The sequence below is a fragment of the Ictidomys tridecemlineatus genome, chromosome 4, assembly GCF_052094955.1.
Source record: "Ictidomys tridecemlineatus isolate mIctTri1 chromosome 4, mIctTri1.hap1, whole genome shotgun sequence".
Classification (NCBI taxonomy): Eukaryota; Metazoa; Chordata; class Mammalia; order Rodentia; family Sciuridae; genus Ictidomys; species Ictidomys tridecemlineatus.
The window spans coordinates 62,093,522-62,121,364 of NC_135480.1; the positions used below are offsets into that span (position 1 = coordinate 62,093,522).

General features: G+C 34.7%; 1 protein-coding gene across 4 annotated transcripts in view; it reads right to left on the minus strand.

Annotated features, from left to right (window-relative positions):
* Window positions 1-621: 621 nt before the first annotated feature.
* Window positions 622-27,843, minus strand: part of Rab6a (RAB6A, member RAS oncogene family) — a 66,680-nt gene continuing 39,458 nt past the window's right edge. For 2 of the 4 annotated variants that reach the window (XM_005323178.3, XM_013357693.3), the window contains 7 exons: window positions 26,280-26,338; window positions 19,785-19,838; window positions 17,832-17,937; window positions 15,878-15,989; window positions 10,279-10,372; window positions 3,814-3,880; window positions 622-2,657 (listed from right to left, as the gene is read on the minus strand). In XM_005323178.3, the coding sequence (XP_005323235.1) occupies window positions 2,593-2,657; window positions 3,814-3,880; window positions 10,279-10,372; window positions 15,878-15,989; window positions 17,832-17,937; window positions 19,785-19,838; window positions 26,280-26,338 (557 nt within the window). In that variant the 3' untranslated portion in view covers window positions 622-2,592. Of the gene's footprint in view, window positions 2,658-3,813; window positions 3,881-10,278; window positions 10,373-15,877; window positions 15,990-17,831; window positions 17,938-18,003; window positions 18,110-19,784; window positions 19,839-26,279; window positions 26,339-27,843 lie in introns of all 4 variants that reach the window. The other 2 variants (XM_005323177.3, XM_040284930.2) reach the window with 1 other exon arrangement.

Here is a 27,843-nt window from a genome sequence, read left to right on the forward strand (position 1 = left end):
TATGGGAATGCAACTGAATCCAGTCTATCAGAACTCCAGCAGGGCCTTTGGCCTAGGGTATCAGTAACAATATCAGTAGCCAAAAGGAATTTTTTCTGGCTGTTAAAATCTTATGGGACCACCACTGTATATGATTCATCATTGGTTGAAATGTCATTATGGGGTACATAACTATAATCCTATTACTGACTTTACCAGAGCCATCTTTCAAGTGGCAGCCACTCTCCCACTCCTCCAACAATTGAAAAGTCTTCGGACTCCCCAATGGTTTTTCACATTTTTTCTTGTTATTTTTCTGACTTCCATGTTCCTCTTATAGTTCTAAGAGCATATGCTAATTCAACACCTTGGCAGGAATGGGAAACCAAGTCAACAATTGTTTTCTTTAGTGTTTTATTTATATATATTTGGCAGCAAAATTGTGTTTATTAAAAAAAAAAGCCTAGACTATGAACACACTTCACTGCTTCAGTTAAAGAACCCCAAGCCAAACAAAAAGACCAATATTAAAAGCAGCATACTGGTTACTTTCTTAAAGATACATAAAAAGAATCAAATGCAACAGTGTAGGAAGACTTTTCAGAAATCACAACTTCTTTCAAATAAAGAATATGATCCATCTGCCATATTGAATTGATATTTATTTTAGGACATGCCATGTCAAAATAAAACAAAAAGAGTCAATCCTTGCTTTTAACAATAATATTGTATTATAAAAGCACTTTACAACTCTCATCTCATCTTTGAGTATAAGTTACAGGTATGTGGGCTAATGATTACCTGAAAACATTTCTTTATTCAGATCCATAATCCAAGTGCTCTCTGAATATTACAAGGTGACAATAAGTGAAAAGTGAAGGAGGAAGAGGAATAGAGGGGGAGCAAGGTTTTCTGAGTTAAGGGTTTTGTAGCAATGAGAAGACGAGGAAGTATGAAGTTATTTTTGTTGTCTTTTCATTTTTATACTGTGTTAAGTAATGCTTACAACATAAATTCAGCAGGCTTTTCCTGAGCTTTAACTCAGAAATTTTCTCCCTGCAAACAATGTATTTACATATGTGTTTATTAACTTACACAGCAATCTCACAATAACTAGTAAAGATTAAAAGGGTGCACTCCTAGTATATTTGTTTGCAGTGTTTTAAGGGAAATGCATATTGCCATGGTGATGAAGCTCTAAAAAGATTCACCAAAACATCTAAAAATTCAAAGTTAAAAAAAAAAGGCAAAGAAATAAATATCACCAAAGAAAAAGATTAATTGTAGCTTAAATATAAAACTAAATCACTAGTTAATTAACCAAACTATACAGATCTAATAAAAAGCAAAACCAGCTTGAAAGACCCAACATTTAAAAAAATGCTAAAAAATAAGGCATAAATCTGCATAATATTGACTTTTGTTTCCATTCTCTCCTTTCCCTTTTCAATGTTCTTATCTGCCTCTAGGGGCTTACAAGAAAATTATTTCCATTTTAATTTTGACTTCAAATGTTCAGAGTAGGGTATTTGCTATTCTGTGAGGGTTCTTTTGTGGGTAAGCTTTAGATATCATTATTTCTATTTGTTATAGTTTTGATCAAGTCATCAAATTTAAATTCTTCCACTGTTTCTTAAAGGAATTTGATTTTCACAATGCCTTGCCTGCATAGCATTTTTTAAAAGAAAGAAAATACAAGCAAAATCTATTGCTCAAAAGGGTGAGGGTGGAGTTTTTTGTTTTAAAACAAACAATAGCTATCTCAACAATTTTAAAAACCTTGGGAGAAAGAGTTAATTGGAACTGATTTTATCAAGAATAATTAAACATTAAAAACCTGTTCTGAAGCATTTGGTTATTTTTTTTCTCCCAGAGTACATGTGAAAGGGTCATTTGTCATTTGTCTTGGTCAGAAATAAATTTTATGCTCATCTACTTGTAAGTAGTCAGTATGTTCATTAGTACTCATTTTGAGGATACACCAGAATCCTTTCCTCATTTAAGCATTGCCCACCATGATGGCTAAGTTTTGACCTCAAAGAAGGTCTAAGTAATTTATATCAGTGCTCAAGAATAATTTTGGAAATCTTGGCCTAGAGCAAGTGGCTATCTATAAAATTGAAAGATAATTCCAATGGGTTTGCTGCATTGCCACCTCCTGTTTGCTTTGTGGGAGGGTGAGAATAGGGAATGCAGATAAGAGAGAGGTGAGGAAAGCAGGGAAAGATCAAGTAGGTAGGTAAATGCTGCTGAGAACATACTGCTCCTTAACCAAGCCATGCTCATATTGTTGAAATTTCCATCATTTTAAAGTACATTATCATAACATTAAAAAAAGAAAAATGTTAAGAAAATGTATCTGATCTTTAAGGTTATCACTGGAATATGCTAGAATCTTTTGGCTTTTTGTAAAATATAAATAATGAAGACACTGACTTTTTTGTGCTTGTGAAGCTAATAGATCATCTCCACGAGACAGGCAGCAATGATGAATTGCAATACGTTATTACTGAAGGGAAAAGGTTCAAGCCAATATTCACACTGCAGTCAATGAAAGAGTACGGGAGCCAAAGCAGTGAGCTTCTGGAGAAGGGTTGAAGATGCCATGAGGGATTAGCAGGAACAGCCTCCTTCACTAACTGGTTGCTCCTGAGGCTTTTCCAGTTTAATGTCAATCACTGAAACAAAATTTAAGGAGCCATAAACAGAAAAGCACAATTCTAATTCTTGTTTACTCTGACATCTTTGGCAAGCCCCTTATAGCCCTATTTGACTTCAGAGCCTACACAGTTGCTATATATTCTATATAGCTACCCCACCATACACAGTAATCATTTGGAAAAAACTTGCTTCTGTCTATTACATGCAACAAGAGTCAGAATGAAATACAAGCTCGATTCATAGTAATCTATCCTAAGGATAACATTCTTCAGGAGTAAGAAAATACAAAGATGATATTCCCTATAGAATCATCTATAATAAACGTTTGACAATAGTATACAAGAGTTCACATAACGGGAAATTTAATAAGTAATGCCACTTCAACTCAGTAGAATACATTATACCATGAAAATAAAGGTGGCTTGAAAAAACATGAAATATTTAGAAGTGGGAAGGGTTGAACACAAAATTTTATGAACTCTATGGTTTAATAAAAATGTCTACATATGGAAAAATATTAAAGATAAAATATAAAACAATGAAACATTAAAATTCAAAATCCTTGGGGGTAGGGCTGAAGCTTAGCGGTAGAGTGCTTGCCTAGTACGTGTGAGGCACTGGGTTTGATCCTTAGCACTACATAAAAATACAATAAAGGCATTCTGTCCATCTACAGCTACAGAAAAATTTTTTTAAAAAAATAAAAAATCCTTGGAAATAACTGATTATTAGATGTGCTTCATTATGTTTTGTTTCTGAAAGTAGAGTATGATAAAATTGCATTCTGAGTTATTTATTGCCTATGCTAGAACAGAGCTTGAATCTTAGAAAAGGTAGGAAAAGAAAATGATAGCTTATGGGGAAAAAGTCCTGAGCCAATGGGACTCAAAAGAAGCAGGAGATTGAGATTCTAAAAGTTTCCTACCTATTAAAAAGCAAATAAAAAACCTACACTCTCACTGAATAATTATAGTGAGCAGCCATTGCAAATGATACTTTATATAGTAGACCTCATTTGTGTAGAAGACCTCTTGAGTTTTTATCTATCTGAGTCATCAATCCCTAGCTGTAAAAAGAAATGGCACAATATTCCTTAGCCAGCAAAGGAAAAATCTGAAGACTAGTATCAACAATAAAAATTTTCTTCTCTGAAGAAAAAGAAAAAAAGGATACTGTCTTCTCTGCTTCTGTCCTGTGTGCTTTCCATTCCAGGTAAAGCCGCTGCTACACGTCGGAAGAGCTGTAGGAGAGAGGTGGTAGTAAGATGGATGACCAGGGGGTAATGAGTGAAAGGCTATAGTTTTTGGATTATTCTTCACTTAGACTTAAGCATCATTAAGGCATATTAAAGTGTCTATTCATCCTATAAATGAATATCATATGAAAAACATGCTAAATACCAACCATGAACAAAGACACAATTTCTGTTTTCCAACAGGTGAGACAAAACAAGAATAGCTGTGCAACAGGCAGCAAAAATATCATTTGAGTCATAGAAATATGGTACTACAGAAACTCATGTTCATCTAGTAAAATAGTACAGTGAAATTTCTCATTCATCTTTTTAAAAGTATTTATTATTTAGTTCTCGGCGGACACAACATCTTTGTTGGTATGTGGTGCTGAGGATCGAACCCGGGCCGCACGCATGCCAGGCGAGCGCGCTACCGCTGGAGCCACATCCCCAGCCCTCTCATTCATCTTATTCATCTTAGTAAGATAATATAGTAGAATTTTTTTCTTTCACAAAGGGTTAGGTTCTAAAGACAGTGTATTATACATAGTGAAAGTGAGGTTAGTCAAAATTAGCTTTGATAATTACTTAGAAAAGTACTATTTTAGAGATCAACATAAGACTTCTCAAATCCAACACAGCTGGCCTTTCTTAGATCATGTGAATAAGCCCAGAGAAAGTGGCTGGGTTGTGTTTGAGGAAAGGATTACAAAAAGTTATCTTCAATAGGAAAACACCCAATCCTGGTGAGATGTTTGAGAAGTACCTGGGAACAGATACTGACTAAAGGAACAACAGATTCATAATTCTTATGTTGTACTTAATCTTAGGCATACACTGTGAACAAGCAGAATGTCATAAGAAACCACCTGATCATTTCAATTATTTCTCTTTTAGTTAGGCATGTAGTATAGAATTTCTATAGGATGTAACTCCCTTGTACCATGTGCCTACTAACTTAAGGCACTGAGACTCTTTAAGGGATATAATTTTTTCTTTTTTGGTAGTACAGGGATTGAACACATGCTAGGCAAGCACTGTACCACCGAGCTACATTTCTCAGTTTTTTTCTTTTTTTTTTTAATATTTATCTTAAGATAGGGCTCACTAAGTGGCTCAGGCTAGTTTCAAGCTTGTGATTCTTCTGCCTAAGCCTCCCAAGTAGCTGGATTGCAGATATGTGCCACAGTGCCCAGCTCAAGAAATTTTTTTAATTCATCAGTTTGCAATGTGGCAAAGCACAGATTCAAACAATTCCTTATGTCACAATGTAATGAGTCACTACAAACAGAAGAAGTAGGAAATGATATGAGAATATATATTTAAGAAGGCCCTCCTCAGGTGGGCATGGTGGCACAAGCCTATAATCCCAATGACTTGGGAGGCTGAGGCAGAAGGATGGAGAGTTCAAAGCCAGTCTTAGCAATTTACTGATGCCCTAAGCAATTTAGTGAGACCTGTCTCAAAATAAAAATAAAAGGGGCTAGGGATGTGGCCAAGTGCTTAAGCACCCCTGGGTTCAATCCTTAGTTTAAAAAAAACAAAGGAAGGAAGCCCTACTTAGGAGCATGAGAATTTCTTAGGAGGTAACATCTGAGCTGGGATTTAAATGCAGTTTTAAAATTTTACCTGGCTCGTCAGGCATCATAGCGCATGCCTGTAATCCCACTGACTTGAGAGCTTGAGGCAGGAGGATCCCAAGTTTGAGGAAAGCCTCAGCAACTTAGCAAGGTCCTAAGCAACTTAGTGAGACCCTTCTCAAAATAAAAAATAAAAAAAGAGGGGCTGGGGTTGTGGCTCAGCGGTGGAGTGCTCACCTAGCATGTGCAAGGCCCTGGGTTTGATCCTCAGCACCGCATAAGATGAATAAATAAAATAAAGGTATTGTGTCCAACTACAACTAAAAAAATAAAAAAATAAATAAATTTAAAAAATAAAACGATAGTTAGGAATATGACTCAATTACAGCACCCCTAGATTAAATCCTCAGTACCCACCCCCCAAAAATATCCCTTGGTTGAAAATCTCAAAGAGTTAAGTACTACATAAATGTTGCTAAAAACGAGAAGAAACAGAATGAATGAAAAGCTAGAGATGAGGAACTGGATCTGTGTGTAAAATGTTTGCAGCAAAGAAGTATACAAAAAGAGCAAACTAAAGATTTTATCTGTTAGACAACAGTTCAATAGGGCAGAAATAGGGAAGAAAGGAAAAGACTAATTGTTTTGGTTCTATAAGGCTTAGGGGGATTTTAGTAGGTACCAAATTAGGCATCTGCCTCACTACTTTTCCCAAACCGACTATCACATTCCAAACTGTAGAATGCTTACCTTAACATCATTTCTGATATGCCAGAAATTGGGCAAAATCAAAGATCATGTAGTGTTACAAATTACTAACATATCAAATCAATTTAACAATTATATAAGGTAGTGGGCCTATTTGGAGTTCCAAATATAGGTAAACATTTTAGATATAAAAATACTCTAATAAATAATGACTCTGAAAGCTAATATTATAAACAAAAGTAAAAATTTACAAAAGCTAAATGAATAGATTGACACAATATAATAGATAACTTTAGGAAGATTATGCCTTTCTTAACCCAATAGGTGATAATAAAAATTTAATTAGGCCGGGCACAGTGGTGCATACCTCTATAATCCCAGAGATTTGGGAGGCTGAGATAGAGATAGATAGTAAATTCAATCTGGGAAACTCTGTCTCAAAATAAAAATTTAAAAAATGGGCTAAGATGTAGCTCAGTGGTATAGTGCTCCCTGTCTCTTGTTCAATCCCTAGTACCATACACACACACACAAAAAAAATATTAAATTAAAAATTAATTAGTACAAAATTATCTAATTCTAATGTTTTTCAAGTTATGATATATTAGCATTGAGTGAAAAGTAGAGTATCAAAAAAAAAGAATACCAACTTTTGTCAGTTCAAAATTTCATGCATCAGGAAAATCTCCAGTATCCGTTGATTTTATGATAAATAATATAAAGTGTGGTGGAAAACATATTTTATAGAAAATAAGAAGCAAAAATTAGCATTCCCTCACCAATATAAAAATATGTAGTTAAAAAAAATTACTGTAACTGACAATATGGCACTATATAAAATTCTGATTATGTTTTTAGGATAAAGTTTTAGATTTTTTTTTGTATTTCAGAAATTCATTCTATATACTAATATTCAATTTTGGCCATCTATCCAAAATGTATATTGGGAACATTTCTGATTTCAGGAGAGATGAGAATGAATGAAAAGAGGTGGCATATGATGGGGCTGGGTTGTGGCTCAGTGGTAGAGCACTTGCCTCCCCTGTGTGAGGCCAAGGGTTCAATCCTCAGCGCCACATAAAAATAAATAAATAAATAAATAAAAATAAGATGTTGAGTCTATCTACAACTAAAAAATTATTAAAAAAAAAAAAAAAAGAAAAGAGGTGGCATGTTATAAAAAATTCAACATACAGGGAACCATCAAAAATAATAAAAAATAATGCAGTGAGGCTGGGCGCAGTGGTGCAGGCCTGTAATCTCAGGGGCTCAGGAGGCTGAGACAGGAGGATTGCAAGTTCAAACCCAGCCTCAGCAAAAGTGAGATGCTAAGCAACTCAGTGAGACCTTGTCTCTAAATAAAATACAAAATAAGGCTGGGGATGTGGCTCAGTGGTTGAGTGCCCCTGAATTCAATCCCTGGTAGCCCTTGCCTACCCCTCAGAACAATGCAATCGGGTATGGTGGTACATGCCTGTAATCCCAGTGGCTTGAGAGGCTAAGTAACGCAGAAGGATAGTGAGTTCAAAGCCCGCTTCAACAATTTATTGAGGCCCTAAGCAACTCAAGGAGACCCTGTCTCTAAATTTTATATATTTATTTATTTTAAAGGGAGGGGGAGATCTAGGGATATGGCTCAGTGGTTAAGTCCCCTGGTTCAATCCCCAGTACCAAAAAAATAAAAGGGGAGGGGGGAAAAAGGGCAATGTATTTCTTAGTTAATATGACAAATTAACAAGTCACTTTCTCTTGACAGAAATAAATTTTACATGATTAATCATTGCTAGTTGCAAGGGAAAAGATTTTAATCTATTACTTAAATGTGCTTTTTTTCAGTAATGGGGATTGAACCCAGAGGTACTCTACCATTGAACTACTTCCCCATCCCTTTGTTTTTTATTTTGAGATAAGGTCTCCCTAAATTGCTGAGGTCAGTCTCAAATTTATGATCCTCCTGCCTCAGCCTCCTGAGTTCATGGGATTACAGATGGGTGCTGCCACAGCCCCTTTTAAATGTCTATTATAAAGATTTTAGTTTCTTTTTTATTTCATTCTCTCATTTGGGGGTTCCAGGATTTTTCTACCTTGACTGAATTATATAAGTAAACAAAGCATGGTCTCCAAATACTGAAATAAAATCCTATCCCTATAAAATGAAAACAGGTAATGGTTTTTGTGAGTTAAGATGGAAGCTGGGCTGGGGTGTGGCTCAGGGGTAGAGCTCTTGCCTAGCATGTACGAGGCCCTGGGTTTGATTCTCAGCACCACATAAAAATGAAATAAAGATATTGTGTCCAACTACAACTAAAAAATAAATATTAAAAAAAGATGGAAGCTAAAATAAGTAAATAAATAAATAAAGGTAGGTCTGTTCCAAAAATTTAAAAGTAATTTTCGTTATATGTACATTTAAAAGAATGGTGATATCAAGTCCCAATAGAATCAGGAACTTCAGCAAAACCAGATGTTCACACATACCATATAAATAAGAAGAACAAAGTAGTAAATGGTTTTGAATTTAGGACAATACTTCTATAAAATAAATCTCTCTTCATTATCAGAATATAGTTATATCTGTCTATATTGATAAGGCTTTCAGAAAAAAATCATGCGCTTGGTGATGAAAATATTCTAAAGTCAGATTGTGGCAATAGTTGTACAATGCCATAGATTTACTAAAATAATTGACCTGTACATTTAAACTAAGCAAAATTTATGGCATATAAACACAGTATATAAATAATATGTTACATATAATTATATAAATCATATGATATCTCTTTTTGAAATGCTTGGGACTGGATTTCAGATTTTTGAATATTTGTATATAAATAATAAGGCATCTTGGGTATGGGGCTCAAGTCAAATCTAAAATTCATTCATGTTTCTTATACACACAGACTGAAGGTAATTTATTGCAATAATTTGAATGTACCTGTAAGGTCAGGTGTAGAATTTTCCACTTAGGAAATCTGGTAGGTGATCAAAACACTTCAGGTTCTGGAGCACTTTGGATTAGGATATACAACTTATACTTAAATAAAGCTGTTAATTTGGGAGTGATTAAACATCATGAAGATCCTAGTTATCAGTAGTGTTCTATATTTGCTGATGATCCTAGAACTTCAAAACATTAACCCCAAAAAAAAGATATTCTGTAGCATGACATAAAAGCTACTAGTTCAAAACCTTATCAAAATGTTTTTAATAGAGAAATTCAGATGAAGTTACCTACTGCTTTTTCCTGGAACACTGGCTCATTATAATATTGTAGTAACTTTTATTACTCAAAATCTTAAATTGTCCGTGACTTCTACAGGTTCAACTACTTATCATTTGCTATACTTCCACACACATTGCTAAGTTCTGTGACTATGTAATTTTGAAGGGGATGGGGAGAGATAAAGAGACTGATTTTCAATACATTGTGGTAAGATTCCATAATAGTGATTTCACAGGAGCAAGGGGTCTGTGAAAACACAAAATTATTAGCCTAGCCAGGAGGTAGGGTAGGAAATGTCAGAGGAGATGTACCTGACATCTTAATAGTACAAGACAAGGAGGGAATGGAAAATACTGTGCAAAAATGAAAACAATATAGAGATTTTTTTTCCCCATGAGGCTCATCCTAATTGAAAGGATTTTACTTTCTCACTTGTTTAAAAAAAAAAACAAAAACTTTGTAATGTGAGATTTCTATATTTTCTTGCTCTCTTCCATTGAAACATTCCAGTTGTTAACACTGTTTAAACACCAGCAGTTTATTAAGAATAAATTCACCAAAATGTACTTTTACCACATGCAAAACTGACAATGAATAATTACTTTCATTTATCACAATCTTGCCACCTCTGAAACTAGGAAAGCTTACTTTCAAGTAGGAATATAGTAAGAGTATGGTAAGTTTACAACTTTGCAATCAAAAAAAGAGTTGCCCTGTGTATAATCTGAAAAGTTTGTATTTTCCCATTTCCCATGCTTCATTTTTACTTTTTTCACTATCTGAAATGTTGCTAATTCATGAGGCCTTGTTACTAACTGGATGAAAACTATACACTATAGAACAGAACACTCATGCAATTATTTCATGTTTTTTAATACTCAATGGACATGTACCTGCTTTACATTGTATCCTGCTTTTGCACTGGTTTCAATGAACATAACATTCAGTTCTTTGGCTTTCCTCTCGCCTTCCTCAATTGAAACTTGCCTGTAGAAAAAAGATAAATTCTTACTTTTGAAATACGACATTATTAAGATTATAAACAGAGTTTTGAAAATAACTTTTCTACATATAGATGATGGTTATACAGGCAATATTAATCTAAAAATTTGTGGGCTGGGTGCATTGACTCATTCCTATAATCCCAGGGACTCTAGAGGCAGAATCAGGAGGATCAAAGTTTGAGGTGAGCCTCAGTAACTTAAGTGAAACCCTAAGCAACTCAGCAAGACCCTGTCTCAAAAAAAGGACTGGGAATGTAGCTCAGTGGTAAAGCATTCCTAGGCTCAATCCCAATACCAAAAACTAAAGGGGGGAAAAATATCCACTACACTTAAACTTTGTACATTTGTGTGTGTATGTGTTATATTTAACTTTTTTTTTTTTTGGTAGAGGGGATTGAATTCAGCACTCAACCACCGAGCCACATCCCCAGCCCAATTTTGTATTTTGTTTAGAAACAGGGTCTCACTGAGTTGCTTAGTGCCTTGTTAGACTGTTGAGGGTGGCTTTGAACTCTCATTCTCCTGCCTCAGCCTCCAGAACAGATGGGATTACAGTTGTGTACCCTGTTTAATCAATAAAAAGGTATAAACACACGCTTATTTTCTTTTTTGTACTGGAAATTTAACCCCAGAACAGTTTATCTCTCAGCTACAATCCCCAATCTCTTTTAAATTTTATTTATTTATTTTTACAACTATTCTTGTAAAATATTTTTTAGTTGTAGATGGACACAATTTATTTACTTTTATGTGGTGGTGAGGATCAAACCCAGTGCCTCACATGTTCAAGGCAGGTGCTCTACCACTGAGTTACAGCCCCAACCCCTTATCTATCTATTTTTAAAAGGGAACATCATGCTTCAAACATTATTTTATTTGTTTTTATGTGGTGCTGAGGATCGTACCCAGTGCCTCACACATGCTAGGCAAGTGCTCCACCACTGAGCTACAACCACAGCCATTAAATTTTATTTTGAGATAGGAGTCTTGCTAAATTCCCAGGCTGGCCTTGAACTTGCAATCCTCCTGCCTTAGCCTCCCCAGTAGCTGGGATTATATGGATCTGTGACCACACCCAGCTTGAAAGATTTTTTTTTTTTTTTAACAGATTTGTTTTTATTTGTCTGGTAACATTTTTCTTTTGTTTTGGTAGTACTGGGAATGAACCCAGAGATGCTGTACCATTGAGCTATATCCCCAGACATTAAAAAAATTATTTTTAAACTATTTTAAAAATAATACAAACTTGGGGCTGGGGCTGGTTGTGGCTCAGCGGTAGAGCTCTTGCCTAGCATGTGTAAGGGCCTGGGTTCTATCCTCAGTACTACATAAAAATAAATAAATAAAATAAAGGCATTCTGTCCATTAAAAAAAATTTAAAATAAATAAATTAATTAAATAAAGATATTGGCAACTATAACTAAAAAATATTAAAAAAATAATAATACAAACTTAAAAAAATTCGCTAAGATGCTCAGGCTGGCTTCAAACTTGAGATTCTTTTGCTTGGCCTTCTGAGCAGCTGGGATTACAGGAATATACCACCTGGCTCATCCTCTGAGTGTGTGTGTGTATGTATTTGTTATTGTTGTTTTCAGATGCAGATGGACTCAGTTGTAGATGTATTTATTTATTTATTTTAAAATAAATAACAGTGTCTCACGAGTGCTAGGCAAGTACTCTACCACTGAGCCACAAACCCAGCACTCATCCTGTAATTTTTTTACAATTGAAAACTTGGGGGTGAGGGGTGGCTGGGGTTGTGGCTTAGTGGTGGAGCCTGAGGCACTGGGTTCCATCCTCAGCACCACATAAAAACTAAATAAATAAAGTAAAAGCAAACAAACAAACTTATCCACGTATGGGGTGCATGTCTGTAATCCCAGCAGATTGAGGCAGGAGGATTTAGAGTTCAAAGTCAGCCTCAACAACAGCAAGATTACTAAGCAACTCAGTGAGACCCTGTCTTTGAATAAAATACAAGTAGGGCTGGGGATGTGGCTCAGTGGTTGAGTGTCCCTGAGTTCAATCCCCAGTACCAAAACAAAACAAACAAACAAACAAACAAAAACTTACAGGCTGGGAATGAGACTCAATGACAGAGGTAAAGGCCCTGGGTTTGATAACCCAGAACCACAAAACAAAAACAAAACAAATCCTCCCAAACCCCACAAAACCAAAACTTAATAACCTACTTTAAAAAAATTATTTTTTAGTTGTAGTTAAACGCAACATCTTTATTTTATTTAATTTTATTTACTTATTTTAATGTGATGCTGAGGATCGAACCCACGGCCTTGCACGTCCTAGGCAAGCGCTCTACCACTGAGCCACAATCCCAGCCCCCTGGTTTTTTTTTTAATGGTTTACTTCTCTCCCTTAACCCATTAAGTCCTAAGTTTTTAATCTGTGGATATTTAAAAAAAAAAATTGACACAAATGCATTAAAATAAGTTGAAATCACTATCTAGAGTTTATATATACATATATATGCATGTAATAATAATATATAGCAAATAACATATTATTTAAATCATTATAAGTATATTCTTATTATGTAATTGTATATTATATACCATATTTGTCTTTCGTTTCTGGGGGTTGAACCTGAGGGTGCCTTATTACTGTGCTTTTCCCCTGTCCTTTTTACTTTTTGAGATGGAGTCTTGCTAAATTGCTGAGGCTGTCCTCAAACCAGCAATCCTTCTGCCTTGGCTTCCACAATCACTTATTACAGGCATAAGCCACTATTCCTAGCATTATACATCAACCCTCCCTTCCTCATAACTATTTATTTGAGTATCATACCTACAGACTCCTGAGTAACTGAGATTATAGGCCTGAGCCACCATGCACAGTCATGTTCTTCATTTATTTTTTGTGGTACTGGGGATCCAGGAACTCAGGAACGCTAGGGAAGTGCTTTGCCACTGAGCTACATCTCCATCTCAAATTAAAAAGGAAAAGGCCAGCAGCTTAGGAGGCTGAGACATGAGGAGGCCAGTCTCAGAAATTTAGTAAGGCTTTAAGCATCTTACCTTGTCTCAAAATAAAAAATAAAAAGAGCTAGGGATTTAGTGCAGTAGTAAAGTGCTCCTGGTTCAATCACAGAAGAAAGAAAGGAGGGAAGGGAGGAAGGACAGGCTGGGGAGGTCAGTGGTAGAGTGCTCCCGGGTTCAATCTCCAGTACTACAAAAGATTAATCAATAATAAAATCCACCATAATCTCGCTTCCTTCCCAAAGGTAACTATGGTTAATTTTCATGTATTCTTATCTAAAATTGTTTTAAGCAAATAAATATCTCTACCATCTTTTTAAACAGAAAGATTCATATTAGATATACCCATCAAGTGCTTTTTTAAACTTCATGTGTTAGATATATGGTAGATTATTATTAATAAATTTGTCTTTCTTTCTAATGGTTACTAAGTATTTTCAATACTTCCCAAAATTATATATCCTATCTGCTCATGAAAGACATTTGAACTGTTTAAAATTTTTAGCATTATAGTAATGTTGCAATAAAATTCTCATATGGTCATCTTTGAGTGTTTTGTGGGCTTCTCTAAGGAATACTAGAGGTAGATTTGAGTCAGTGAGTATTTTAAATGATATATTGTCAAATTGCCCCTCCCATTAACAGCTACATTTTAGTGTATGAGAGTTTTTGCTTATTCAAACTTTTGTCAATATTGTGTATTATCAATGTTCTGAATTATTGTCAATCTTATAAATGAATATGACCCTTATGTATTCAAACTGAACAATCTTTTCCTTTATGGCTTCAGAATTTCATGTCATGCTTATATAAGGCCACCCTTTCTATTAAACATTGACCAAAACATTTTCTTTTAGTGATTTCTGCTAAACAGCGAAATCTTTCACTCATATGGAAGTCATTTTAGTATAATGAACAAGCTCTATTCTTGGAAAAATTAAAAGGTGAGAGGTGATACTCTGGCTAAAATTACTAAAAAAGCTGGTAACCCCAAAGCTGTTGACAAATATTACATTAAAGAAAATTATTAAAATTTCTAGCATTTGTGCAATTGAAATATTAAGTAATAGCCAGGTGTGGTGGCACAGACCTGTTATCCCAGCAACTTGGGAGGCTGAGGCAGGAAGATACAAAGCTTGAGGCTAGTCTCAGCAACTTAGTGAGACCCTGTCTCAAAAAATAAAAAGAGCTGGGGATATGGCTCAGTAATAGAGCTCTCCCTGGGTTCAATCCTTACTACCAAAAAAAAAAAAAAAAAAAAAGCAATAAAATAACACTTTTTTTTTTTTTTTTAGAGAGTGAGAGAGGAGAGAGAGAGTGAATTTTTAATATTAATTTTTTAGATCTCGGCGGACACAACATCTTTGTTGGTATGTGGTGCTGAGGATCGAACCCGGGCCGCAGGCAGGCCAGGCGAGCGCGCTACCACTTGAGCCACATCCCCAGCCCAAGAACAGACACTTTTAAAAGCATCCTCCATAGATGACTCTGGCTATAAAGGAGAAACAATGCAAACGTACAATCGTCCTATATCTTTCTACATAACAATAAAGGTACTTAGGAATTTGAGTAAATTTAACAATATAATCTTCAACTTTTCATACTGAATACACTAAAAAAGCCAAATTTGCATCATAAGCAATTCATGTACAAAAAATTTGATTACAAAAGATAAAGTCATATTTGAATTTACTTTTAAATTAAGAGATTTTAGTCTGGTGCAGTGGCACATACCTGTAACCCCAAAGGCTAAAGAGGCTGAGGCAGAAGATCTAACCTGAGGTCAGTCTCAACAACTTAGTGAGACTTTGTCTCAAAAATAAATAAAGGGGGGTGGGGGCAGCACCTGACATTGTGGCTCGGTGGAAGAATGCTTGCCTAGCATGTGTGAGGCACTGGGTTCAATCCTCAACATCACATTAAAATACTGTGTCCATCAAAGATAAATAAATAAATAAAATAAATGGCTGGGGATGAAGCTCAGTGGTTGAGCGCCCTTGAGTTCAATCCCCAGTACTGCAAAAATAAAGAATTAAATTAAGAAATATTTTTCTTGAAACTTTGTATCCTGTGGCTATACAAAGTTAACAAAGTATATGTAAATATACTTTGTATCCTATGGCTTCAATATGGCTTTGCACTTTTGACTTCCACAATTAAGATATTCAGTTCAACTACACAGTCTGGCTCAATCATACAATTTAAAAAATTTAAAAAATAAAACAAAATCACATACATAAAAAAGCCTATACCACTGAATTTAACAAATGAGATTATAAAGTGTGTATATTTAATCATAATTTTTAAAAGTCTCTTATGAGAGACTTTATAAAAATAAAAAATATGTACAGGTTTCATGTTTAAACAATCTTATACAAGAGATTTTTTTACATGGGCTTCCACAAAATAACTCATTTTCCCGTAAGTACTGAGTTTAGTGTTTACATATTAAATATTTCAGATTCTCATAAAAAAACCCCACTTCATACCTCTTGTCAGCAAGATCTGTTTTATTTCCTACTAGCATGATGATAACATCACTTCCTCTTTCTGTTCTGACATCATCAATCCATTTTGTAGTTTGCTGGAATGAGTTAACATCTGGTATAGGAGGGTGGACAGAGAGATTAGTGTTACTGAAATGCTCCTTAAGTGACAGACAGCACTCCCTGAAATATCCTGCAAGTCGGAAGAGGGATGGCACATTATGAACCCATTTTTAATGTGCCTACAACATAACTCCATTTTATCTGATTACATCTGTCAATCATCTAAACAAATCTGAATAATAAAATCCTCAAGGTTCCTTTTATATAGTAAGTTAAACTTTTTTAAAAATAATAATCAAATGAGCACAATGTAGTATATAATTGGAAAAAAGTTTTAAACTTTTTAAAATGTAAGGACAGCTATGGCAGATAATATGGTGTTATATTGCCACAATGCTTTTTTTGATCACTTACACATACCAAATATGACAAAGAAAGCATTTCCAAAAGTATGTCAGCCAGTAAGTCCCAACACATCCAGAAAAATTTGTAAAGCCTTCAAATAGCTTTCAACACCACTGTGTTTGTGTTGCTTATTCAGTTTGTGATCACTTTATCCTGAAGTTTATTAGTTTCATGCACTAGAATCACTTCTAAAAGAATTAATCTTTTCCAGTATTAGATTTTTTTCTTTTTTTGGGATGGTGCTAGTAATAGGTTCTAAATAGAGTACTTCAAAATCTTTTTCACAGTGGCTAAAGAAAACAATTTACTAATATTTTAACATATCTATGGAATTTTTAAAGAAAAATATACCAAGTTTCATTTGGTTTGGTTAAAGTGAGCACAAACATGTCAAAGCTACAAAACTGGCCAATGTATAACAATGAACATACTTAAAAAAAAAAATAGCAACCCAAAGTAAAGCTGCAAGAGAATAAAGATTGCATATAGTACTTATCAAAAAAAAAAAAAAAGGAAAAAAAAATCCCTGGATGCAATCTTCTAAGTTCTAATCTTGCCATTGCAATTACTATTTAGTAGCTATGATGTCTGAGCAAATATACAAAGATATCTAGTAATATTATTACCAGCTCAAATCAATAAAAATAATTTAAAGAAGTCCAAGATGCTATATAATCTTGGTTTTTTTCATAAAGTATGGACCACTATATGGAATGATTAAACATTGCCTTATGTATATAGATAAACCAATTTACAAAGACAATTTCAATCACAGGGCATTTCCTGTCAGTCTCCAATGCGCCATGGAAAATTTAGTCACTTCAAAAGTCAAAGGCATTGCTCAGTCTTTGGGGAAAAGAAAAAGAACATTACTTGTTTCATTTCCCATTTAAACATTTTTCTTGAAGAGAAACCTAAGTGTAATTTGTTAGCAGCAAAGTATGTCAAAGAATCTAGATATGGCTCAAACAAAAATCATCAATAGAGAAGTGCACATTATGTTTTCTCTGTCTTCCTCACTAAAGAAAGAATGGCTGGAAGGAGGAAGCAGAGAAAAGCTGGCTAGCAGAAGCTTTTAATAGCCTCAACAGAGCCTGGTAAGATTTGGAAAACTTTGCAAGAGGCTTAGATGCAGAATACTTCTATATTAGAGAAATCTGAGATCAAATTAAATGAAAAAGGAAACTATAATTCCACTATAATTAAGGCATGGCTTAGGGACAATAGGATATTAAGAAAATATTTTTAAAAGATTCATAATTGGACCTGAAAGACAATTCTGGGGTGAAAAATTTGGCACAGTAGATATGAAGCATATTGGTACAAACACCAAAGCAAGTATTTCTGACCTGGCTGGTCTGTGATAAAGTTTGCTATGACAAAACTTATTTTTACATGCCAGTAAGGAAAACAAGCACAAGACAAGAACATGCATGCAGGTAAGCTAGAGGTTGAAGAAGATCAGAAATGCATAATTCCCCCCACTCACTTGTGATATCATAAACAACAACTGCCACAGTGGAGTCACGAATGTAGCTAGGAATCAAGCTCCTGAACCGCTCTTGACCTGCTGTGTCCCATAATTGCAATCGTACCTAACAACAAAATCAGTCAAACAAGCAAGAAAAATAAGAAAGGTCAACCCGTTGCAATATACCTACTTGTGATATCGTAAACTACTACAGCTGCAGCAGAATCACGGATGTAACTGGGAATGAGGCTACGGAAACGTTCCTGACCCGCAGTATCCCACAGCTGCAGCCTGATCTGTGGGATGGGAAAAAATAAATAAAAAAAAAAAACCAAAACCAAAACAAAAAAACTAAAACTTGGGGAAAAAAAGGAAAAGAAAAAAAAGAAATAATGTTTTTTGTAAAGGGGGAGGATGAGAGGTAGAAAGAAGACTCATGCAAGAGGTTGCAAGGAAGTAAGGAATGAAAATTAACATAAAACTCCCTTTACAAAAAAATATAATATGAAAAATTTGCTCGCTGTGAAGGTACATGACTGAAAAATGCCACTGTGAAAGATGACACAGAACCAGAATTCACTTCTTTCCCTCCTTATAATCTTTTAAAATCCCTGTCTTCCAGATTACAAAGAGTAGACTACTGATGTTCAAATACTAAACATAATAGATAAAATGAAGGTAAATGTCAATGAGCAGCTCAAGCTAACAAGAGTAAAGGAATTAAGCTTTTTGAAAGCCTCTCTGAAGCTAAAACGTCTTTCCCACTGGGTCTAGAACAATGGATTTTTTTTTGTCTCCCCACCTCCAGTAGTGGGATTGAACCCTGGGCTAAACCAGCACTTCACCCCTAAGCTATATCCCTAATCCTTTTTATTTTATTTTCAGGCAGGGTCTCATTAAGATGCCCAGGCTGGTCTTGAATTTGTGCTCTTCTGGCTTCAGCCTGTGGAGTAGCTGGGATTACAAGCATGGTTTTTTGTTTTGCTTTGTTTTTTATTTTGCAGTGCTGGCGACTGTACCCAGGGCCTTCTGCATGTTAGGTAAGCACTCTACCACTGAGCCACATCTCCAGCTCTGATATTGGGTCTTTCACTACTGTACTTCTTTCTCCCCAGAACATTATAGGTAATGCATCAAAAAGGAGAAATATCTTTCTGCAACCCTACATAAAAATTTCTTTACTTTCTCACATCTACATTATAAGATGAAAAGTGTGAAAACAAGCATCAAGTTTTCTTACCAGTGTAAAGCAGTTTCCCAGCTTTCAGGGTTTAAGAAATGGTAACAAAAAAAAACATCCAAAAGAAAAAATTCACACTAATAAGAAATAACACTGAGATAAAACAGTTTTGGGGGGATGCAGGTCTTGCAATATTGCATCTAACTTATTTATTATTTAGGTGACAGGAATCATTTCAAGGAAGAGTAAGCTAGAATATAGAATTCACATTGTATTTAAAAGGGAAAACTCAAAAAGAATGGAAGATAAATATGCAAGTGCAAATATACATTATTTCTTCCTATTTAGTCATTTTGGTACATATCCTATTATGACAAAGAAAATCTTGGAAGTTAACAAAAGCATAATATTTAAATGATAGATTTCTGAATGTCTCAAATGATATTCCAAAGGTCTTCAGCAACTCTGATTTCTTCGTGAAAATTCTTTTCTCTCTTAAAGCTCTCTGTTGTCATTTTTCCAAATCAAGACAACAAATTTTGTTTAATAGGGCTAAGGATATTAGTGTTTTACAAAACACTTGACTTTCTCTTCCTCTTTGGATCTTCAATTGGGTATAAGAAGTCAGAATGTGAAGAACAACTCGTGGTAATAACAGTTTTTCTCAAGGCCTATACACCAACTTTGGTAACTGCTAAGTACTTCTGATGGTGACAGTAACTGATTATAGTTTATCTGAGTTTTCTAACCTGGAGTGTTGGAGAAAACTGCACATTGAAAGCATTACTCACTGTTCGATCCTCCAAGTACATGGTTTTTGATAAAAAGTCAATGCCAATTGTTGCCTATAAAACAAAACAAGACAAAGTTAACAAATAATGGTGTGGCCAGCAGTTAAGGTGCAAATGGGATTTATGATTGTAGAAGAAACAACAAATAGATACACTATAGCCAAGTAAGAAGAAATAAAATTTTCAGTAATAATGGCTTCCACATATTAAGCACTTCTCTTTGTTAGGAATTACTTTAGGCTCTTTATATGATCATTTCTAATCATCAAACATTCCTGCAAGGTAACTTATTCTCATCCTTGTTTCTCTCATTTTACAGATAACAAGACCAAAGAATTTTAGTTTGCATATTTATATTTGAATATTCAAACATCTGTATTTAAACCCTAGTTTGAAGATTATTCTGAATATTCCCCAGGCAGGTTGGTGCTATTTGTTCCACTAGTAATTTTATACAATATTGCTGATGAGAATTGCTGTTCTGCCTGAATTTTCTATATAATGGCTTGTCAACTGTCCTAATGCCACAGATTTCCAGAGACCCAGAAATATGATTTTTAAAAGAGATAGTTTTTCCAATATAAAAGAAAATTAGGCAGGGCTGGGGTTGTAGCTCAGTGGTTGAGCACTTGCCTCACATGCATGAGGAACTGGGTTCAATCCTCAGCACCATGTAAAATAAATAAATGAATAAATAAAATAAAGATATATAAAAAAAGGAAAGAAAATTAGACACTGGAATTGTGGCTCAGTGGCAGAGTGCTCGCCTCACATGTAAGGCACTAGGTTCAATCCTCAACACCAGACACACACACACACACACACACACACACACACACACACACACACACAAAATACATTGTGTCCATCTACCACTAAAAAAAATATTTTGAAAAAGAAAATTAGGCAAGGAAAACTTTTTCCTCATACTACACAATGATTATCAGCTTCCTTCTTTGATCCAAATAATGAAATATTCTGTTATCTGGCTGCTACTTTGCCCATCAAGGAAGGGGGGGGGAGGAGAAACAGTGAAAGAGTAGGAAAAAGGCAAAGACTAGAACAATGAAGGGAAAAAGTAGATAAGTTTAAGAAGAATCCAAAATTAAATTTGGGAGGTAAAAAAAGAGAGGGGAGAAAAAGGTGGCAAAGGACCCAGAAAAAGTATACTGATGCAAATTCTACTACAGAAGATATAATCATCCCATTAGTAAATGTGCTTAGGTATTTTTATGTACATGTGTGTGCCTTATCTACTTTCCCCCTAAATATCTTTGTGTTGTATTATGCAGAACAGAAACCAGGTAGACTGTGGATTTTCTAAATGAGTTATTAAAAATTAAAGCATATTTAAAAAACATGAAATCAAACACTGAATCAGAAAAGTGGTTCATGGGCTACAGGTATAGCTCAATGAATGTCTACTATACACAAGCTGGGTTTGATTATAGAGGAAGAAAGGAAGAAAAGTGGTTCAACCAGTTGGGATTTTATTTATTTCTGTTGGAAGGACACTAGAATTTTGTGTAGAACAATCTAGAGCTTTTTTTTTTTTTTTTTTTGTACCCGGTATTGAACTCAGGAACACTTAACCACTAAGCCACATCCCTAGCCCTTTTTTGTATTTTATTTAGAGATGAGTCTTACTGAGTTGTTTAGGGACTTGCTAAATTGCTGAGGCTGGCTTTGAATAGATACTCCTGTCTCAGCCTCCCGAGCCGATGGGATTACAGGTGTGTGCCACTGCACCTGGCTTAGAGCTTTAACTTTAAAGGGTTAAGGGTAAATTCAATTACCACCATCTTTCTGAAAATGTTCCTTATGTGCCTAAAACTTACTGATTTATCTATGCCATCTTGTGCTTATATTTATTGATAATCTCTAATATCCTTTGGAATAATAAATCCTCTAAATCTAAAATAATTTCAGAAGTTATTCTGAGCAACATTATCTTGCTCAAGAATGAATTTACTCCTAAGAGAATAAAATCATGGCACTGGCAGGTAAATGGTTGGAGTTGGAGAATATATTGCTAAGTGAAGCAAGCCAATCCCAAAACACCAAAGGCCGAATGTTTTCTTTGATATGAGGATACTGACTCATAATGGCAATGGCGGGGGAGCATAGAAGGAATGGAGGAACTTTAGATAGGGCAAAGGGGAGGAAAGAATGGGAGGGGGGAAGGGGGCAGGAATGATGGTGGAATGAGTTAGACATCAGTACATGTATAAAGACATGAATGGTGTGAAAATACTTTGTATACAACAGTGACTTGAAAAATTGTGCTCTATATGTGAAATATGCAATGAATTGCATTTGCCATCTTGTATAACAAATAAGAATAAATATTTTTTTAAAAAAGAATGAATTTACTCCAACTGTGGAAATTTTTCCTGAGCTTATATTAAATTGAACTATATAAAAATTGCAAATGTTTTATTATTTTTAAATTATACAAATTGTAACAATATGGTTCAAACTAAAACTTGAAACTGTTAGATAAGTCTATGGTTTTACAATTGGAAAAAGAAAAAGACTTGTGAAAAACAAGAGCTACTTAAGAGAATCACTTCCACATACATATGGTCAATTCTTGATCTTCAAAGAATACTTGAGCTGGGTGCAGTGGTGTATACATGTAATCTCAACTACTCAGGAGGCTGAGGCAGGAGGATTGCAAGTTCAAGGCCAACCTGGGCACCTCCTAACTTAGTGAGACTTTGTCTCAAAATGAAAAAGAAAAAGGGCTAGGGATTTAGTTCAGTAGTAGAGCATCCCTGGGTTTTGAACCCAGTAACATACACATAAACACACACACACAGAAAATACCTGATACAATTTAAAGCCAATTTTTCTAAGTAAGAATGTAGAGTGCTATATGTCACACAAATTTTCTTTGATAGATTTATATCTTTGGATCTAGTACTGTACTTCTTATGAAAAAAATCATAGCGAATAATCATAAATTATTTTTTTTTATTTTATTTTATTTTTTTAAAGAGAGAGTGAGAGAGGAGAGAGAGAGAGAGAGTTTTTAATATTTATTTTTAGTTCTCGGTGGACACAACATCTTTGTTTGTATGTGGTGCTGAGGATCGAACCCGGGCTGCACGCATGCCAGGCGAGCGCGCTACCGCTTGAGCCACATCCCCAGCCCCCAGAATAATCATAAATTAGCCTTTCCTCTTAGTGCCAAAGTACATAACATTGGGCTTCCTTAGCAACTTTAACACAAAGAATCAAAATCTTTCCTTACCTGTCAAATTCCACATAACCTCATTCCATCAATGGCACTTTTGGTATGCTTAAAAGGTCTCCTTAATTTCTCAGAGAATTTGGGTATAATTAAAGTACTTTTAATACATCCAGAAAACTCTACAGACTTTGCTTCCAATTCTTAAGGCTTAGTTCAAATTTTTTATGCTGTGATTTTTGGTTCTGCTCTCACAGATTCAAGCTTATACCCTCAGGAATTCTTCATATCTGGCCCAATAACCTCAACACTTCTTTAGTCCCTGAGCCTGGCATTTGTGGGCCCTCTGTTGAAAAGAAACAGAAGCACTGCATAGAAAAAAGACATGTATGTCGTCTTCTTCTGCTTCTAATTAATATCATACCAGAGGGTTTAATCGTCAATCTAACTGAAACAAACAAACAAACAAAAGGACATGCACTGATGTTAACAGGCAACAGTTTAAAACTTGACTACCAATAAATTTCATGATATGTAACAGTCAAAAAGGGTACCCTCTTCCTCCTCTAAAAATAGCAAATTGGGGCTGGGCATTATATAGATCAAAGTCATTACCATACTGTGACCATTCTTTAAGGCAGTACTTTTTTTTTTTTTTTTTTTTAGTTATAGATAGACACAATACTTTCATTTTATTTATTTACTTATTTTTATGTGGTGCTGAAGATTGAACCCAGTGCCTCACACATGCGAGGCAAGTGCTCTACCACTGAGCTACAAATCCAGCACTTTAAGGAAGTTCTTTCATAGCATTTTTAACTAGATGAATGATTTGATTGCTAACTTGTACAATTTTTCCCCACTAGAAGTTCTCTGAGAGCAAGGCTTGGTCTATTTGTTCATTGCTGGTACCCAGGATATAAAACAGTGCCTGTGGATTTAGCCTTTTTTTTTTTTTTTGGTACCAGAGATTACCCACTGAGCCACATCCCCAGCCCTCCCCTACTTTTTTTTTTTTTTTTTTAATTTTGAGACAGGGTCTCACTAAGTTGCTTAGGGCCTTGCCAAATTGCTGAGGCTGACTTTGAACTTTTGAACCTCTTGCTTTAGCCTCCTGAGCTCTTGGGACTATAGGTGTGTGCCACCATATCCTGGCTGGGACTGGCTTTCGTTTCAATGGGAAGAAGACCTTTCCCATATTAGAATGAAAGAATTGGTATAATTACCTATCTAGAGCTGATGTAAGGAAAAAAGTAATAAGAGTTTTCCTGTTCACTAACTTATATTTCCCTAACAAACATGGTCTTCAAAGTAAGGGCCAAAGAATAGTGGTTATAGTGATATAAAGATCAGGTTTGAGGAGTATAGAATAAATATAAAATAGTTATTAAACTCAGTAGAATTTATATAACCCAGCTGATACTAGCAACACTAACATATTCAAAAAGAGAAAAAAAATGATGAATTCAATTACAATATGGATTTTGCCAGCAGATGATGAACTGAACCAAAAGGAGTCTAGACATTTAACAATGTTTCCCATGGAATTTAATGTAGAAAAGTAGGAAAGTAGAAGTTAGAAGGAAACAGAACTTGATGTTTACAAATATTATGAAAGAATTAGAGGATCTGAGGTTTTTATCTAAATTGCTGGCAGAAAATTTTATGTAATTATAATAAGAGTACTTGAACAAAAAAATAGGATAGAAGTTGACAGTCTAAGAAGAAAATTCTATGGAGAATATCTGTAATGGTTCTACTAAACATAACATAAAAATCATTGATTTTGGTTGATCCTGGATATGAAAACACAGAAAGGAAAATAAAAATGAAAGTACAGGAGGTTAACAGATTTCTATGTGAACAATTTCTAATGCCTCAAATGGTGATGGATTAGTATGAAGAAGAAAACAATGAGACAACACTTAAAGTCTTCAAAAGACATAAAGATGAAATGTTTTTCTAAATGGTAAATGATAATAATCACAAAAGAATAAAGCTTTTGAGTTGGGTACAGTGGCACAAGCCTATAACCCCAGGGACTTTGCAACTCCAAGGTCAGTCTAAGCAATTTAGTGAGACTCCCTAGAAACTTGGAAAGACCCTATCTAGAAATAAAAAATAGAAAGGGCTGGGGATGTGGTTCAGTGGGTATGCGCCCATGGATTTAATCCCTGGTACCAAAAAGAGGACAAAGCATTCAGTCTCTCATCATTAAATATGATACTATTCTGAGAAAGTTCCCCTCTATTTCTAGTTTGTTGAGTGTGTATGTATTTTAAAAGTAATAAAAATTGTACAAGTCTAGGGGGTACAAAATGATGTTCTAATATATGTTTACACTGTATAATGATGATAGCAAGATAATTAGCTTATCTATCTCCTCAACCATTAATCTTTTCTCTATAATGAAACATTAAAACTCTATAATAATAACCTAGCCTTCCAAGCTAGAGATATACCTCAGTGGCAGAGCACTTGGCCTAGCCTAACATGTGCAAGGCCCTGAGTTCAATCCTCAGTACTGCAAAAAAGAAAGAAAAAAACACCAAAACAAAAAAACCTAATTTTTCCCATTTAAGGTTAGCCCTGCCTTCTGTCAATCATTTCCTGATCTAGTTACTGGGTTCACTATATCTGAATAATAAAACCTAAATTTTAAAGTAACTTCTTCCTTCAGCTTACTTGGCTTTTCTTTTTCTAGCTTTTTAAGATGGAAGATTAAGTTTTTAGTTTAATCTTTTCTGTATAGTACTGCTTTTAAGCTGATTTCCATTAGCTTTGATATATTGTGTTTTATCTTTTTATTTATCTCAAAGTTTTTTCTAATTTCTATTATAATTTCATTTTTGACATTTATTAAGGAGTATACTGTTTAATTCCACCTATGAATTTCTCAAATTTCTTATGTTAATGATTTTTAATTTCATTAACTCATTTATTCGATTTCAAGTATAGATCAAAATGTTATAGAATTCCTAGACTTGGATTAATTCTCTATAAGAAAACATCCACTATCACTTCTAATTCCTTCCCTGATGGTATAGAAATGATCTTCCAATAAAGTTTAGGAGAGGATACAAATTGAATAAGGTTGAGAACTGTGAGAAAAAGCATATATATGATCATATATGTGTGTGTGTGTGTGTGTGTGTGTATTTATATAGTATTTTACACATTACAGAAAGTGCTTCTACATTCATGAATACATGTAAATATTACAAGTTAAATTTTAAAAATATCTTGAATGTTACTTCTAACACAGAATAGAAAACTATCATAAATTGATAAAAACAAATTACCTGATAAGTGTTGTCAAAACTGTCATACATGAATCTGGTGATCAAGGATGTTTTTCCAACTGAAAAGAAAAACATATTTGCTTAGTTAACACATTGTGTTCTCAGGCAATTCTATGAAGAACTGCAATTTAATTCTATGGAGAAAATCTGAAATGGTTCTACTAATCCTAATTAAAAACCAATTATCCCCCAAGTTTGCCAATATTGTTGTTAAAGACAACAATCTCTTTAAATTAAGACCAATGGAACAGAATAGAAGACACAAAGACACACCCACATAAATACAGTTACCTCATACTAGAGGAAGGTGCCATAAACATATATTGGAACAAAGATAGCCTATTCAACAAATGGTGCTGGGAAAACTGGAAATCCATAGGTAGTAGAATAAAATTGAACCCCTATCTCTCATCCTGCATACAAATTAACTCAAAGTAGATCAAGGACTTAGTAGGCATTAGACCAGAGACCCTGCACTTACTAGAAGAAAAAGTAGGCCCAACCCCACATCATATCAGCTTAGGAACCAACTTCCTCAACAAGACTCCTATGGCACAAGAAGTACAATCAAGAATCAATAAATGGGGGATCTGGGTTTGTGGCTCAGTGTAGAGTGCTTAACTAGGATGTGTGAGGCACTGGGGTTTGATCCTCAGCACCACATATAAATAAATAAAGGTCCATCAACAACTAATAAAATATATATAAAAAAAGAATAAGTGGATGGAATCAAACTAAAAAGCTTCTTCACTGCAAAGGAAACAATCAAGAATGTGAACAGAGAGCCTACAGAATAGGAGAAAAATCTTTATCACCAGCATTTTAGAGTATTAATTTCCAGGTTATACAGAGAACTCAAAAAATTTAACACCCAAAAAAAGAAATAACCGGATCAATAAATGGGCAAAGGAACTGAAGAGGCACTTCACAGAAGAAATACAAATGGTCAAATAATATATGAAAAAATGTTCAACGTCTCTAGAATTAGAGAAATGTAAATTAAAACTACACGGAGTTTCCATCTCACTCTAGTCAGAATGGCAATTATCAAGTATATAAATATCAATAAATGTTGGTGAGGATGTGGGGGAAAAGGTACACTCATACATCACTGGTGGGACTGCAAATTGGTGCAACCACTATGGAAAGTAGTATCGAGATTCCTTAAAAAAAAAAACTTGGAATGGAACTACCATTTGACCAAGTTGTCCCACTACTCTGTCTATACCCAAAAGACTTAAAATCACTACAGTCACAGCCATAACAATGTTTATAGCAGCTCAATTCACAATAGCTAAACTACATGGAACTATAGGTGTCCTTAAATGGATGAATGAATACAGAAAATACAGCATACATATACAATGAAATATTACTCAGCCATAAAGAAGAATGAAATTATGGCTTTTGTGGGTAAATGGATGGTACTGGAGAATATCACATTAAGTGAAATAAGCCAATCGCAAAAAAACCAAAGGCCAAATGTTCTTGCTGATATGTGAATGCTAACCTACAACAAGGGAGGGTAGAGAAGGAAAGAATAGAAATCCACTGGATCAGACAA